Raw genomic sequence first — 17,889 nt, 5'->3', positions numbered from 1 at the left:
GAGCTGATACATTCAACCTCTACTGTTACAGAATTATGTCACAACTGGCTTCCCATAGTTAAACCACAACTTTAAACCACAGTTTAAATTAAACCTGACTTCAGAATACGGGCCATAGGGTTTGAGGTCAACCATCAATTAACAGTGACCAATCAAGGTCATCATTGAATGCACATTTTATTCAAAACAATGACCAGGGACCAATCAGGAGTGTTCTTTCATAATTTGTAGTCCATCGTAAATCTTTGTGTAATGGAGTCCAACATAAATTAACTTACAGTGTAACAAAGAGGATACTTCTTAATCTACAGCTTGAAAAAAGATAGATCTGTTCATTAGGGAATGTGTGGCCCATATTCTGAAACTGAGTTTGATTTAACTTTGGCCTCAAACTTGATAGCCAATTGCGACATGAATTTTTAAAAGTTAATTTTTTTAAAATTATTTGACACTCAAATCATTCATAACTGTCTGGAAATTATCACTAAAATAGTTTCTTCATCTTTAAAGCATGGGGAAAGAGCCAAGTAAACATAAGATAACCGATGTAAACAAAATTTGATATTTTTGGCTTCAAACAAAATTTGATATTTTTGGCTTCTCACAATATTGGCAGAGAGTTGGACCATGGCTAAATTCAAACCAAACTTAAGAATACAGGCCTTGGTCTTTAAACCCTATAAGAAATATAAAATGTTTTTTTTGTGACCTACATATGCAAACACCATGGCTGACTAGAACTAGGGCCAGTCAACACCCAACTTAAATTCAATCTAAAAGTCGAAAGAATTAAATCAAGCAGACTGCTCTCCTCATAACATTTCTTGTATCTTCTATGTTACATGATGCTGTTGATCATATTTCAATGTGACAGAGAGGACACGTAGCCATGGTTCGGATGTCGTTCTCATATGCCCTGTGCTTGCATGTACTGCACATCCAGAACTGATAGTCCAACAGAGGGCGCCCTGTAACAATGCACGTTGGGAACTTGGTGTCGCAGTGCACACAAACTCCCATTCTGAAGGTGGGGGGGGGGAGGAGAAAGGGAAGAGTCAAATTTCTAAGAAGAAAGAAAATGCACTTGAAGGGCAAAGTAATTAATAATAATAATTGGATTCATATAGCGCTTTTTCCAGAGGATGCAAAGCGCTGTTGATGGCATAAGACAAGTTAAGGTTTATAGTTATATAAGTGTGTTTTGAGATGTTTCTTAAAGAGGTCGAGAGAAGAGAGGTTTCAGATTGATTGAAGTCTCAGTAGTCCGGTGCCAAGTACTTCAAAAAAAAATCTATTCACTTCCTCTTACTAAATGCAACTTGAACACTTTGCAGAGTGGAATTGGTGCTTTATATAAAGTCACATTCATTATTATTACTATTACTATTATTATAAGAATACATTGCAAATCATAATATATCATATTACAAAATTGTATAATCATAATTAAAAGCTATTTTTTCATACTTATTACTACACAAGTTATAACTACATTTATTTCAAACATGCTGATTGCAAAGTGTAAAACAATGGCAGTTGCCATGAAGTTAGTGGAAGATAAATAACCTAATATTCTCTGGGGTAATGTGAATTTGAAGTAAAGGAAATTAATGATACTTACGAATCAGGAATAACAGTATCACAGTTGGGGCACTCAACCTTGTTACTACGAGCATCTTTGGGAGAATGCCTGACAAAAGAAATTAAGATAAAAAAGAATGTATAATTCTATGATCAGTATTAATCAGAATCTTTAGTCTTCATAAAAATACTAATGACCCACACACAAAAAAGCCCATAGAATTTAGTGAAATATAACACTATTACAATATTCATTCAAAAAATAATACAACATACTTGACAGCCAAGAAATAAAGAACAATTAAAAAGAAATTTCCAGAAATATGAACACCCTTGAATTTCCTATCTAATACCATATACAATTTTTTGACAGAAATAGGAATAGGGTTATAATAACACATTTCCTTTCCCCCAAATCAGATTATTTCTTATAATAGAAACACTTAGCAATTGTAATCTTTGTCATCCACGACCACCAAAGTATATGTTTACTTGACCACTTTATTACCATCATCATCACGATCTTAATCATCATCATCATCATCATCACCACCATCCCCATCATCATCATCATCCTAATCATCATCATCATCCTAATCCTCCTCACCATAGGCATACTTATCCCGTCACAACCTTCATCATTATATTCTCCTCATCCTCCTCCCCATCATCATCACCAAGCTCACTCTCAACCTACTCACTTTGTAAAGATCTGTAAAGACAGGTCTTCAAACTGCTGCCGCTGCTCAGCCGTGAGTCCCTCCAAAGTCTCCAGCTTGGAGAGAGCCTTGGAGCAGGTCCCAAATGCTCTGTTGGCACAAGAAGCCAGAGCCAAGATCGAGAAGATATCCACAGGGTCCAAAATATCATCATACTCTCGGAGATGCAGAGCCGTCTTCATACTAGCATCAACGTATCCTACACAGGAAATAAACACAAGTAACATGAATAAAATTCTGTTATCCATCTTTCTGTCTGGTACCTTAACAATGACCTGTTATTTGCTCCTGCCTTTATACATTTTGACATAATATAAATGATACATCAGGATGGTAACCTTATCAAGATTACATATTTTACTTTCCTGGAGGCCAAATTGACACATACTGCACTGACCTTTTTTTATGAACAAGCTACAATATTTGGAATCAGGTTGCATACAGTATATGTACGTTACATGTTGAACTGTCAGAAAAGTTTCTCTTGCAAGTTTTGAAGTGTTAAAAAAGCTTTAATCTATATTTTGAAGGTCAAGTCTACCCCAGAAAATTTTCAAGTGAATAAATAGAGTAAAATCAAATTAGCATAACACTGAAAATTTCATCAAAATCAGGTGTAAAATAAGAAAGTTATGACATTTTAAAGTTTCGCTTATTTTTCACAAAAGAGTGATATGCACAAATCAGTGACATACAAATGAGACAGTTGGTGATGTCCCTCACTTACTTTTTCTTTTTTCTTTATACTTATTTAATATTCCATTTTTTACACATTTTACAGTAAGGACCAACTTGACTGAACCATGTGGTATTAAACAATGCTAATTCCACATGTTAAAGGAGGAATTAATTGTTGTTTCACTTGACAATGAGAACATTTCATATTTCATATAATGAAATACAAAAGAAATTGTGAGTAGATGACATCATCAGTCTCCTCATTTGCATACTGACCTGGATGTGCATATAACTGTTTTGTGAAATCAAGCACAATTTTAAATGTCATAACTTTCTTATTTTACATCCAATTTTGATGAAATTTTCAGTTTTATGCTGGTGGGATTTTTCTTTCTTAATTCCAATCCAATCAACTTTTTGTTTGGGTTGAGTTGTCCTTTAATAATGAAGTATGCAAAAAGTTAGTAAACCTGTTGATCGCATTCAGGGGAGCATTCCATGAAAGGACCTGTCAAACGTTTTATCTGACTTAGTCTGTTTTATCCCTGACAGTTTCCATGGTAACAGACAGACATAGGTACTTCTCAGCAAATCAAACCCCCCAAAAAAGTTATCAAATCTTTCTAATAATGTCAGATGATGAATGTTAATAAAATACTCTTTTGATCACTTTTCAGGCCAGAGAGGTGAAAAGTTTTATGCGGGCGCGTTGTAGTCTAGTGCTTCCAACTCTTGCCTTTCAAACAGAGGGTTGTGGGTTCGAATCCTAACCAAGGCGTGTTTTCCTTCAGCAAGAAAATTATCCACACTGTGGTGCACTTGACCCAGGTGAGGTGAATGGTTACCCGGCAGGATTAATTCCTTGCATGCACTGTGCGCCAGTGATGGTAGCTCGAACTAAAGTTGGGGTACATGTAATAATAGCAGTGCTTTGTATCCTCAGGAAAAAAGCACTTTATAAATACAGCTATTATTATCATTATTATTATATGCAGAAACAGAATTATGTCTCACCTTGGTAGAGTTGTCTTTGTGCAAGTAACAAGAAATGGTATGCTTCGGCACCTCGCCATGCATTGTCTATCAGCTTAGTGTCTGACGTAGCCAGAGCTTCCTCCTCTAGTAGACCAGCTAGAGCAGAACTTGCCTGAAAATGAAAAACGAAAGTACCCATTTATTCAGTATCATATCAATTCATTTATCATATACTGAAAGGTTTGCCTATTCAGGCTTACACGTATAACCAGATTTACATACAACGACTGTACCATGGTAATAGGGCTCAGCAGATATTCACGATCAAAATTTCCAAAATAGTTGCCATAACGGCAGAGTTACCACCGTGGAGAATTGTATGAAATATTGTTGCGTAACATACCTAAATATGATAAAGGTGCTTAATTGAGTAAGGCCAGATGAGCTAAAAATTAAACTGTCACGTCATTCAATATGTATGTACTGAAGTGATATTCATTTCAAAGTCTGGATTATGATTTACTATGAATACACAAGTATAAGATCAGTTTTCTTTAAATCATGTTCTAAGAGAAAAAGGTACCTACCTCTGTTTTCTTACTCTTTGTCTTGAGTTTAGATTGTACCTTCATTTGCTCATGGTAGTTCTCAATCTTAAAACAAAATTGAAAATAACAGTTCATGATAAAAAAAATTTAAATTACAAGGAAATCAACAATGAGGCAAAGAGACATTAGCCATGAGGGGGGGGGGGTGGCAAAGATGGGGTAAGATAGAGGATTAGACTTAGATTTGAGATTAAACAAAGATTAAGGCTTATGCTAAGAGGAAGGCATTATTTCAGGATTAGTCAGGATTATCTGTGATTTTGGCATTGTGAAACTTGTAGCTACCTTAGCATACTTTTTAATAGGAAGAAAAGGCATAATCACTGTTAATAATGACTTCTGGACATTGTTCCAACAGAATGGGATTTTGTCCCAAAGAGGAATGATGCTGTGGATGTAATAATCATCTTAAGCTACTGCTTAAAAATCATCCATTATTACAGAATTAAAGGACAAAAGGGAGTGAATTCAATCATGATTCAGCTCTTTTTACTGGGGGCTGCTAAAGTTATGAAAAATGAGAAAATAACCTCCACAAAATGAGGATTTATTCATATACATTACAGTGAGACCTGTATGTAAAGGTGTGTATATATGAGGGGTTTTTTTTTTTTTGATTAGTTTAACTATTTAATTAGTTACTTTTTTTTACATCTTTGTACATGGCCAATCCTCTCAATGACACAGGTGCAATCTCATTCACTTTCGCAATCACCTTAAAACTGCCACAAATTCAACATGTAGACTATGGTAATGAGCTACACAAACACATTTTAGTGAGCTTGAGTAGGCCCCTATTGAACTTATATCCCAGGCATTAAAACAAATGTGTTTTCATAATCATATTTCAATAAATGAGTGCTATATACAGGTTAATTCGAATTTCATTCAAATTCATATTTATCCATTTCATTTGAAGTGAATGTATTCTGTATCAATTTAATCAGTATACAGTTTTGTTGAATAATGAATAATAATTGTATATGAATATTGCACAATTTCTATATGGATATACTCAACTGTGCATTACATTCAGGTGAACAAAAACAATGAGATAAGCGAAACATATACAATTAAAATCAAGTACATTCAATGATTGATAATTTTCCTTTACAGTTCAAATTTTCATGAAATACAGACTTGAATTCTTGTAACCAACCACAATGTCTTCTGTTATAAACTCCTGTTCATATTTGGCTACAGCTGGGGTAATAATATGATACCAAATTATCATTATTTTTATTATCATTATCAATATTAATAATATTATTATCATTATTATTATTATCATTATTAATTATTATTATCATTATTATTATCATTCTCATCATCATCATCATTATTATCATTATAATTGTTATTATAATCATCTTACCAGCAATGCACCAAGTACATAGATCTTCTTTGTCCTCAGAGGCTTTAATTTCTTTTTGCCTTCAGTTTCAGCTGTCTGCAAATTGAAGTTTACATAAAATCACAATCAATCATAATTATAATGAATACATTTAACCATCTCATATCTATACTCATAACTACATTATGTTACATATAAGAATAATTGTAAAAGAATTTTAAAAGCAATTACATTCATCTATTAGTTATTTCCCTTTAAGGTTAGCCAAGAATTGTAAAGAACATTCAAGAATGTCTTTTTATTATGCAGGCCTTGCCTATTTAAAGGCCAAGGAGTTTTATTGTTGAATAAGGAAAAGCCAAACAATAGAATTGTATTGGTAGTGGAAATGAATAGGCTTAGGTATTTTGTTTACACTGTTGATTTCAATGAGGTCATTCAAGAGTGTTCTGGATTTTGACTGCTCCTGAAAGGAGAAAGTTCTTTGGAAGACAATTCTAGAAGCTTGTAGATTAGTCGAAATTTGAGAATGATCTAGAACACTTGTAATTAGTATAAAGCTGCAGATTTTTCAAGATGATCATCACATCATATTAGATCACACCATCACATCATATGAGAGCAGGAGATCACATCACATCATATGAGATCACTTCACCAGATCAGATCAGAGCAGTTTATGCATCAATGAACTGTTTGCAGTTATTTTGAGAAATTATCAGTTCTCATCGAGATCATCAACATCATCAACCTGTTCAATGAACACGCTTCAACCCATGGATTGCTGAAATTGACTGTTAATCATCATCAACATCGTCTTCACGGACATTTCAACTCGTTGCAGTGACTCTTATTATTCATCGGACTTCAACATCAGTTTCATCATCGCCATCATTGTGAATTTTCGCCAGTCAACTGGGATTTTTATCATTTGGATTAATACTTGGATATAGCATCATCACTTCGGGATTTTACATCGGACACTTCAAGAGATTTATGTAAGATCATTATTTGTTTTATTTATGTATAATTATTTCCTGTAATAAAAAAAAGGGAAAATTTAAATTACATCGTGATTGTTATTTGTTGCAGTATCGTAACAAATAATTTTGGGGGCTTGTCCGGGAAACGAAAACCAAATTTGTATAAGCCAATTTGAAATTAAAACCAGTTGTCCGGAAAACGAAAACCAAATTTGTATAAGCCAATTTGAAACTAAAACCAGCTTTTCAGGAAACGAAAGCCAATTTGAGACGAAAGTCAGTTTGAAACAAATCTCAATTTGAATTGAAAACATTCTGGAAATTTTTGGAAAGTTCTAGAATATACTGTACTGTGTTATTACTTGGTTGTATTTGTGTATATTCACTATGGCTACATTTGATGTTGAAGAATTTCTTGCAATGACAGAATTGTCATATGATCATTTGAAGTCACTGAAGAAGGATGATTTGATAACAGTTTGTGATCATTTGGGTGTATCTCTAGCCCCAGGTTTAAAGAAGGCAGAGATAATTGACTTGTTAGCTAGTCACATGAAGCTTACAGAGGAGCCTGAAACTTCTATCAATATGTCAGAGGATGCTCAGATCCAACTGGCAAACATTGAATTGGAAAAGGAAAGAATTAAAGAAAACCTTGAGAAGGAAAGAATCAAAGAAAACCTTGAAATGGAGAAAATAAACATTGAAAAGGAGAGAATGAGATTGGAGTACCAGTTAAAGTTGAAAGAAATGGAGTTAGCCCATGCAAATACTAACTCTGCCAAAGATAAATCTCCCCAAGGCTTTGATGTGGCGAAGAACATTCGCCTTGTGCCAAAATTTGATGAAGAAGGAGTTGATACATATTTTGTGTCATTTGAAAAAGTGGCCAAGAGACTGAATTGGCCCGAGGAATACTGGACTCTTCTCCTCCAAAGTGTTTTTGTTGGAAAGGCTGCAAAAGTCTATTCTTCGCTCTCTGAAACGCAATCATGTGACTATGCTACAGTAAAAGAAACAATTCTCAATGCATATGAGTTGGTACCAGAAGCGTACAGACATAAATTTAGGAACATGCAAAGACAAACAGGCAAGACGTATGTTGAATTTGCTAGGGAACAAGAAATGATGTTCGATAAGTGGTACAGATCACTGAAAGTTGACAAAGATTTTGTTCACCTTAGGGAAGTTGTCCTCCTAGAAGAATTCAAAAAGAGTCTTCCTTTTGGCATTAAATCTCACTTAGATGACCATAGAGTTACTGAAGTCAGTAAAGCAGCCATAGTAGCTGATGAATTTGAGGTCACACATAAGGGTAGTGGAGATAGGCCTCCTTTCAAGAATTATTGGAAAAAGAAAGGTAAAGGGTCATTTGAATCCCACAATAAACCTAGTGAGGGAAAATATGCAAGCAAGGACAAAGACGCTAATAAGAATCAGGCTAGTGGGGGCACAGAATCAACCAAACGGTCTGAGAGTCGTAGTTCCAAAATTTGTACTCATTGTCATAAATCGGGACATTTGAAAGAATCATGTTGGAAATTGGTTGGAATGCCAACCAAAACTAAGAAAGACATGGGTTTTGTCAAGCAAACAAGTGTTCCCTCGATGGAGTTTGTTCCATCAGAGCCCAATCAAGATGTTGAGAGTGTTTCTCTGGTATTTGCTGATAAAGTCAAACAGGTTGATGAAACTTTTAGAAGTTTTTTGCATGATGGTGAAGTATCCCCTTGTTCGACTGGTGCTGCTGGTAGGTCAGTGGTGATCCTTAGGGATACAGGGGCTGCACAGTCCCTGATGGTGCCAGGTGATTCGGCTCTTCCTCCGGAGAGTTCAGAGAATGCCAACGTCTTAGTTCAAGGTATTGGCCCAAATTTCATGTCGGTTCCTTTGCATAAGGTCGACTTAAAGTGTGACCTAGTTAGTGGTCCTGTGACTGTTGGTGTCGTTCCAGAATTACCCATGGAAGGTGTTGATTTCTTGTTAGGTAACGACTTAGCTGGAGATAAAGTTGTTGCATCTCCAGTGGTTTCGGAGAAGCCCGTTGAGGTAGCTGAAACTGAATTGTTGCAGGAAGATTTTCCAGGGATTTTCCCGGATTGTGTTGTTACTAGGTCTCAGACTCGTAGAGCTGAAAAGGATGATGCGGAATCTGCTGATGTAGAGGAGAGTACTGATGTCTGGTTAGCTGAAACCTTTTTCAAGGATTTGAATGGGGATAGTGTTGAAGGCTCTGTTGCTAACAATGATAGTTTGTTTAGTAAATCCTCCCTTGTACAGGCACAACAGGCAGACCCAGAATTAAAAAGCTTGTCACAGAAAGCATGTTCTGAGGCTGATAAGGTTCCTGAGTGCTTTTATGTCAAAGATGACATTTTGATGAGGAAATGGAGACCTCCCCGGAGACCAGCTGATGAAGATTGGTGTATAATTCACCAGGTTGTAGTTCCTCCTTGTTACCGCACAGATATTCTGAAAATGGCTCATGAGTTACCTATGGCAGGTCATGTCGGTATTCGGAAGACAGAAGATAGAATTATGAGGCATTTCTATTGGCCTAAGATGCACAAAGATGTTGTGCATTTCTGTAAGACATGTCACACATGTCAGATTATTGGTAAGGCACAGCCTTCTATCAAGCCTGCTCCATTGATACCCATTCCTGCATTTGATGAACCTTTTACTAGGGTTCTTGTTGATTGTGTCGGACCCTTACCCAGAACGAGGTCGGGTCACAGATTTCTCCTGACCATTATGGACTTGTCTACACGGTTTCCAGAGGCGATACCTTTGAGGAGTATCACTGCAAAGACAGTGGTGCAGGCGTTAGTGCAGTTTTTCACTAGGTACGGTCTGCCGAAGGAAATTCAATCTGATCAAGGGTCAAATTTCATGTCAGGAATATTTCAGCAAGTTATGAAGGAGTTGGGAATAAAGCAGATCAAATCCTCTGCTTATCACCCACAGTCCCAAGGAGCGTTAGAACGCTATCATCAGACTTTGAAGACCATGATTAGGGCTTATTGTGAAGACTATCCCGATGACTGGGATAAAGGGATCTCATTCCTACTGTTTGCAACCAGGGATTCCCCGAATGAGTCCACAGGTTTCAGTCCATTTGAATTGGTCTATGGTCATGACGTTAATGGTCCTCTAAAGCTTATCAAAGAGAGGTTTATGGTTCAGGATGATGATGTAAACCTTCTAGACTATGTGTCAAAGTTTAGAGAAAGGCTCTCAAAAGCTTGTGATGTGGCTAAGGAACACTTGAAAGAGTCGCAGGGAAAAATGAAAGCTCATGCTGACAAAAATGCAAAAGAGCGAAGTTTCAAGCCTGGAGACAAAGTGTTAGTGTTGTTGCCTTTGCAAGGTGAGCCCTTGAAAGCTAGGTTTAGTGGTCCCTACATGGTGAAAAAGAAATTGAATGATGTCAACTATGTGATCAGTACCCCTGATCGAAGAAAGTCTCAAAGAGTTTGTCATGTAAACATGTTGAAAGAATACTTTGAGCGAGAGGCTAGTCAGCCAATAGGTACAACACAGGTCAAAGAAGAAGAAAAACATGTAGATGTTCATGAAGAAGAATGCTATGGAAAGACAGATAATGAATTGTCTTATACAGATGTATCTAAGAACGAACCATGTGGTGTAAAGTTATCTAACTCAGAGATGTTAGGAAATATGGATGAGGCATTAAAACACCTGCCTGAAGATCAGAGAAATGATATATCTGGCCTGTTAAGAGAATATGAGAATGTATGTAAAGACAAACCAGGTCGTACACCTTTAACTGTACATGATGTAGACGTAGGTGATGTAAGACCTATCAAACAGAATCCTTATAGGCTCAATCCAAGCAAGTTGGAAATGGTGAATAATGAAATACAGTTTATGTTAGATAATGACATAATCGAACCGAGTCAGAGTAGTTGGAGTTCTCCCATTGTAATGGTTCCAAAGCCAGACGGCTCTCAGAGATTTTGCATTGATTACCGGAAGGTAAATGCAGTAACTAAGACTGACTCGTATCCAATTCCTAGGTTAGAAGATTGTATTGATAAGGTTGGAAATTCTGCCTATATCACAAAGATAGACTTGCTTAAAGGATATTGGCAAGTGCCACTGACTGACCGAGCCAAAGAGATATCAGCCTTTGTCACACCTGAAGGCTTGTTTCAATGCAAAGTCATGCCTTTTGGAATGAAAAATGCACCAGCAACCTTCCAAAGGTTGACAAATCAAGTGATTGCCGGACTTGACAATTGTGTCGTATACATTGACGACATCCTAGTATACAGTGATACTTGGAATGATCATCTGAATCATTTGCGAGCACTGTTTGACAGGCTGGACAAAGCCAATCTAGTAGTGAATCTGATGAAAAGTGAATTTGCCAAGGCAAAGGTCACGTATCTTGGTCATGTGGTTGGTCAAGGGCAAGTGCTACCAAGAGAAGCCAAGATACAAGCTATCTTAGACTTCCCAATTCCCACAACTAAGAAAGAATTGCTCAGATTCTTAGGTATGAGTGGCTTCTACAGGAAATTTGTTCCAAATTACAGTACTGTGGTTAGTCCTCTGACAAACCTGCTGAAGGCAAAAGTGAAGTATGTTTGGTCTGACGAATGTCAAAGATCATTTGAGAAATTAAAGGCCATTTTGGTGAATGAGCCTGTTTTGGCAGCTCCAAACTTCACAAAGCCGTTCAAAGTAGCTATTGATGCATGTGATGTTGGAGTAGGAGCAGTATTGCTCCAAGAAGATGAAGAAGGCATCGAAAAACCAGTGTGCTACTTCTCTAAGAAACTCAATCGGTTTCAAAAGAAATACTCAACTATTGAAAAAGAGGCCCTGAGTCTCGTACTAGCCCTTCAGCAGTTTGAGGTGTATCTAACCAATGGAGAGATTACAGTCTATACAGATCACAATCCTCTTGTGTTTTTGGAGAAATTCAAAACAAAGAATCAAAGACTGTACAGATGGAGCCTAATGCTCCAACCATTCCCTTTGAAAATTGTACACATAAAGGGAAAGAATAATGTAATTGCTGATGCTCTATCAAGAGTATAAAAAGTGAAATTATTCATGATTTTGACCAAGTGTGTCATTTGAAGAAAACATCTTTGATGTTCATTTATTTTAACATGTTCGTTAAGTACTATATCTTTGTACACGATAACTGTAAATGATTTATCAAGATGACTTTGAACAGTTAAAAGAAAAAGTAATCATAAAGAAACCTTTACTACGGTAAAGCTTTCTTTTCTCCGGTGGGGGAGGTGTTACATATAAGAATAATTGTAAAAGAATTTTAAAAGCAATTACATTCATCTATTAGTTATTTCCCTTTAAGGTTAGCCAAGAATTGTAAAGAACATTCAAGAATGTCTTTTTATTATGCAGGCCTTGCCTATTTAAAGGCCAAGGAGTTTTATTGTTGAATAAGGAAAAGCCAAACAATAGAATTGTATTGGTAGTGGAAATGAATAGGCTTAGGTATTTTGTTTACACTGTTGATTTCAATGAGGTCATTCAAGAGTGTTCTGGATTTTGACTGCTCCTGAAAGGAGAAAGTTCTTTGGAAGACAATTCTAGAAGCTTGTAGATTAGTCGAAATTTGAGAATGATCTAGAACACTTGTAATTAGTATAAAGCTGCAGATTTTTCAAGATGATCATCACATCATATTAGATCACACCATCACATCATATGAGAGCAGGAGATCACATCACATCATATGAGATCACTTCACCAGATCAGATCAGAGCAGTTTATGCATCAATGAACTGTTTGCAGTTATTTTGAGAAATTATCAGTTCTCATCGAGATCATCAACATCATCAACCTGTTCAATGAACACGCTTCAACCCATGGATTGCTGAAATTGACTGTTAATCATCATCAACATCGTCTTCACGGACATTTCAACTCGTTGCAGTGACTCTTATTATTCATCGGACTTCAACATCAGTTTCATCATCGCCATCATTGTGAATTTTCGCCAGTCAACTGGGATTTTTATCATTTGGATTAATACTTGGATATAGCATCATCACTTCAGGATTTTACATCGGACACTTCAAGAGATTTATGTAAGATCATTATTTGTTTTATTTATGTATAATTATTTCCTGTAATAAAAAAAAGGGAAAATTTAAATTACATCGTGATTGTTATTTGTTGCAGTATCGTAACAATTACTTTAGGCCTGAACTTATAACTATGTGGAGCATTGTGGCCCAGTGAATAAGGCTTCGAACTTTGAAATAGAGGGTCGTGGGTTCGAATCCCAGCCGTGGTGTAATTTCCTTTTGCAAGAAATTTATCCACATTGTGCTGCACTTGACCCAGGTGAGGTACATGGGTACCTGGCAGGAATTTATTCCCTGAAATGCTACCGTGCTGTAAAAGGCCGCGGGGCTAGAGCCAGGGTAATAATATCCAATTAAGCGCATAGGGAAGCATTTGGCAATGATATGTGCTATAGAAGCATGTGGGTATTATTATCATTATTATCACACAACTGTCTGCTTTCATTGAAATCTCAACTTTCTAAGATAAGAAAGGAACCGATGGGAATATATAATGGAAAACATCATATTGAGTTTCAAAATAGATCGAGGTAGTGAAGACAAACGTCATGACATCACAATGATTCCATAATGATGTCAAGAGAACCATTGAGAACCTGCATATAAGAGTATGATTTCTGTACATATCAAATGTTGAAAGCTACCCACAAGGAATCTGAGTGGTGAAAAGAACTTGATAATTGTGTTCAATTATTTTACAAAAAAAAAACCCTGCCAGGTTATAAGTATGGAGTGTCAAATGTCTCGCATGAATGTTACCATGGTTGTTTTATATGAATTCATCAAGAAGCTACCCCTTCTCATTCTAACCTCCGGTAATGGTAATGACAGAAAGCAAAATTGAACAAAACTTACACAGAATCATAAAAAACATAAATAAATGATATCTGCCAAACAGTTTTTTTTCTCAAAAAAAATGAACAATTACAGAGTAAACGAGCAAATGAAGACCAGAAAAATTACTGAAAAATGCCTGTCCATCTATAGTGTGGTCCCACATATTGTTCCTGTGTTAGCTACACTGGGAAAACATGTAATGAAATGAATACAATTTCAAGTGAGCATGAATTATTTAAAACAAACTTTGTTGTTCTTGATAAGCATTCTGGCATATAATCCAACCATTTCCTGTTGACATTAGATCTCTACAAATGAACTTGAACTTGGCTTTTAACACAAACGATATTGACTTACCTGAAACATAAGCTTAGCAGCATCCAGGTAATGATTAGCCTTGCGATAGAGCTCTATAGCCTGAAGCGTCTTCTCCTTCTCCAGAAGATGAGCTGCGTACTTGGCGAGGAGACTATCGATCTCTCGGATGTGATGCGTCTTGGCGAGCTCCACTGCCTGGTCCCATTGGTTGAGATGCACGCAGCAGTCCACCGCCTTCTTGATTTCATTGCACTTGAGGAAAGCCGAGACGGCCTCGGCGCACATCCCCACGGTCAAGAACATGGAGGCTATCTCCTGTGGATAGAAAACAATGTGTGTTAAGGATGATGATGGTGACATCAACGAGGTTATCCTTAAAGGGATGGTCCAGGCTGAAAGTATGTATAGCTCAATAAATAGAGTAGAATTCACTGAGCAAAATGCCGAAAATTTCATCAAAATCGGATAACAAATAACAAAGTATAATAAGTATCAACAGGGACAGCGGCATTGAGATCCCTGATGAATGGTTACCTACCATCCGACGGCATACTGCATCCACGGTTCACAGCGCGCGGCGCCCGCACCAGCGGGTGCCTGACACCAGCGCGGACGCTGATTGGCCGGCTGCATCGGCCAATCACAGCGCGCGGTGCACGCCCGAGCGGGCACCAAGCACCAGCGCGGACCCTGATTGGCCAGCGGCTCCGGCCAATCACAGCGCGGCTCACGCCCGAGTGGAGCCAGACAATAGCTCCCGACGCTATATAACCCGTGCGCAGCAGCGTCTTTGCTCATTGCCTGACGAAGTCTAGCAGCTTGCAGACGAAACGTCGCTTTCCTACTACGTTTGCTACATCGTGAGACAACTGGTTATTTCTTCTACTCAATCCTTCACCACGATGAACCTCTTCCACATCAATAACAAAGTTATTGAATTTTAAAGTTTAGCAATATTTTGTGAAAACAGTCGTCATGAATATTCATTAGGTGGGCTGATGTATCACATCTCCACTTGTTCTTTTGTATTTTATTCTATGAAATTAGGTTTATTCAAAATTCAAATTGCTCAGTAAATTCTACTCTTTGTATTTAGATATATTTTCAGCCCGGACCATCCCTTTGATTGAAAAAAAATTCTTCCTATTTTCAAGCCTAAAATCTTATTTTTCTTTTAATAAAATTTTGAAAAACATTACCAGAAATATCATTCTTTCAATTTTCAAAAATCCTATTTCTAGGGGGAAAATCCTATTTAGTGCCAATTTCCCCTTAAAAATCCTACTACATTGGATAAAATACTGCTAATTGGTAGCTCTGGGCCACATCTTACAAAGAGTTATGATTGATCAGATCAATCGTAACTCTTTGTAAGACGGGCCCCAGTTTCATGGTAATATACAAGCAGATTACCATCATTTATTATACAATCTTTCATTATTACTGAAATCAACAATTTGAAAAATGAAAAATCTTCAGATTACCTGTTGTGTGGTATAGTGGTAAGAGCATTGGATCCCGAGTTCAAATACCCGCTCGACCAATATCTCCACAAACAAACAAGGCCCAAGAGTATTTTCTGCCATCTATAAGGCTAGTCACTGTAACTTATTTAGCATGTGTGATATGTTGTGTGAAGGCCACTGCAGAAGGCCTAGCAATCCAGTTTTAAAACTTTTGATGGAATGCTCCCCAGGGAGTGGAGAAAACACATGCCCTCTGTATGGGCAAGCCAAAATCCAAAGTCCAGGGTAGTGATGATACATGTATGTATCTGTAAAGCTTTTAAAAAAGTCATTCCAATGTATTTAGCACTAAATACAGTCAGATTATTATCTTTGTGATACAATCATTCATTCATCTGACAAGGAATCAACACCATAAAAAAGGATGGTCTTTAGATTAACCCCAAATTAATTCATTGTCATGTTTCATAAAACGTGTTACCATAACAATGCACAATTTTATAACAAGTTTACAATTATAATAACAGTATATTTACCCAGGGTAGCTTCTCCTGTTCTGAAAACCGTTGTCCCAGCAGGCCCTGCTATTATTATTATCCAGCTAAGCTAGGCTACCTATTCAGATGCACACAGCTTTTTGAGGAATTACTTCCTGCCAGTACCCATTTACCTCACCTGGGTCGAGTGCAGCAAACTGTGGATGAATTCCTTGCTGAAGGAAATTACGCCATGGCTGGGATTTGAACCCAAAACCCTCTGTTTCAAAGTCCGGAGACTGATCCACTGGGCCACGGCGCTCTATCAGCCAATCAGATTGAACGATTTCTGTAGTTTTAAACTGTTATTGCAAATTTGTTATCATAACAGGGGCCCATCTTACAAAGATTAACAATTGATCCAATGAACCTCAACTGTATGAAAATCCACTGATGTCATACTTTTTTTCTACATTAGTATTGCACAATGTTCTTTGTAAACAATTAGAAGCACACAGAATTTTCAAGAAACCAATAAATGCATGAATTTCCAGCACATCAGGAATATATTTCGAGCAAATGTACACTTTAGGTGTTGATGTTGCTGGCTTTGCATATTTATGGTTGATCTTATCAATCACAAATATTTGTAAGACGGGGCCCAGGTTTTGTGAAAAGGTAGGGATCAGAAGGATAATTCTCTTGATTTCACTCCTCAATTCCATCCCTGCTTTTCTTTGCTACGTCACTTGAAATGTTTGACAAGGAAGCATTGTATTCATACCGGTAAGAGTAGATGGTTTTCGGGTAAAGCGTCACTAAGCTTGTTAAGTCCACCAAAATCCTCTAGCATGTAGTAACACTCTGCTAATCTCTCTTGGTTGTTTCCCTGGAAGAAATTTAAACAAATATTTAAATCCTGCAATCAAATACTATATACTGCAAAATGATAATTAATACAATTCAAAGAAACCTGTTCCAGATCACATTATTGACATCTCAATAACTAGTGAGTGACTTTTCGGAACCATCTTCATTTTAAGTTTGGTGTTATAATCATGTAATAATTGACCTAACAACAACACCAAAAGGTCAACACTGAACTTGAAATCATCCATGATATGTAACCACTACTACTAGAGTAATGAACATACCTGAAGATAATATGTGACCGCATTAGCCCACTTCTGTCTATCTGCATAGTAATCACCGATAGCATTCCAAGCCTGTTGCATCTGAACGTCATCACCCCCTCCGCCTGATTTCAAGAGCTGTACTACCCTGAACCAGTCACCCAGTTTCATACGCAGGTTCACTGCTAGATCCCTACAAGAGGAAATAAATAAGTCCTCAGAACGATGCTTCACGGCTAATATCAACAATGGGCTGTGATAACCTTGTAACTAAAAATTTAGCAAATATGATAACAGTTCACAAACAGCTTTATTTTAGAGTAATGAAGTGTCAACCTTCTTTTGCCCAGAAAGATCACTCTCCAGGAATTAGGACAAACAATGGCTAGCACCATTTCCATAAATCTAAAATACACCTTTTTATAAAGTGTCTCAAAATTGTTCAGTTTTTAGTTACAGTGTTTTAATCAAAGTTATGTCACAATCTTGTTTCAGGCAAATATCTATGCAATGTATCTTTCTCTTCCTTTTTTTTTAAAGCATAATTTCTTTTATGATTAGTAGCCCGTTTGAGAAACTCCTATTTCATCATTTAAAGAAAAGACAATGGCTCAAATTCCCAAAGGTTATTCTAAATCTGTGGATTCAAAGCATGAGTCATAAATATTT

The 17,889-nt window shown here is 36.9% G+C and overlaps 1 protein-coding gene across 2 annotated transcripts in view; it reads right to left on the bottom strand.

Moving 5' to 3' along the window:
- Positions 1-231: 231 nt before the first annotated feature.
- Positions 232-17,889, bottom strand: part of LOC121418172 (WD repeat-containing protein 35-like) — a 42,224-nt gene continuing 24,566 nt past the window's right edge. For both annotated transcript variants that reach the window (XM_041611897.1, XM_041611906.1), the window contains 9 exons: positions 17,242-17,413; positions 16,872-16,976; positions 14,185-14,460; positions 5,937-6,011; positions 4,541-4,606; positions 3,993-4,125; positions 2,283-2,499; positions 1,622-1,690; positions 232-1,021 (listed from right to left, as the gene is read on the bottom strand). In XM_041611897.1, the coding sequence (XP_041467831.1) occupies positions 856-1,021; positions 1,622-1,690; positions 2,283-2,499; positions 3,993-4,125; positions 4,541-4,606; positions 5,937-6,011; positions 14,185-14,460; positions 16,872-16,976; positions 17,242-17,413 (1,279 nt within the window). In that variant the 3' untranslated portion in view covers positions 232-855. The remainder of the gene's footprint in view (positions 1,022-1,621; positions 1,691-2,282; positions 2,500-3,992; positions 4,126-4,540; positions 4,607-5,936; positions 6,012-14,184; positions 14,461-16,871; positions 16,977-17,241; positions 17,414-17,889) is intronic.

This window comes from Lytechinus variegatus, chromosome 1, assembly GCF_018143015.1.
Source record: "Lytechinus variegatus isolate NC3 chromosome 1, Lvar_3.0, whole genome shotgun sequence".
Classification (NCBI taxonomy): Eukaryota; Metazoa; Echinodermata; class Echinoidea; order Temnopleuroida; family Toxopneustidae; genus Lytechinus; species Lytechinus variegatus.
This window is presented reverse-complemented; position numbering and strand designations above follow the sequence as displayed.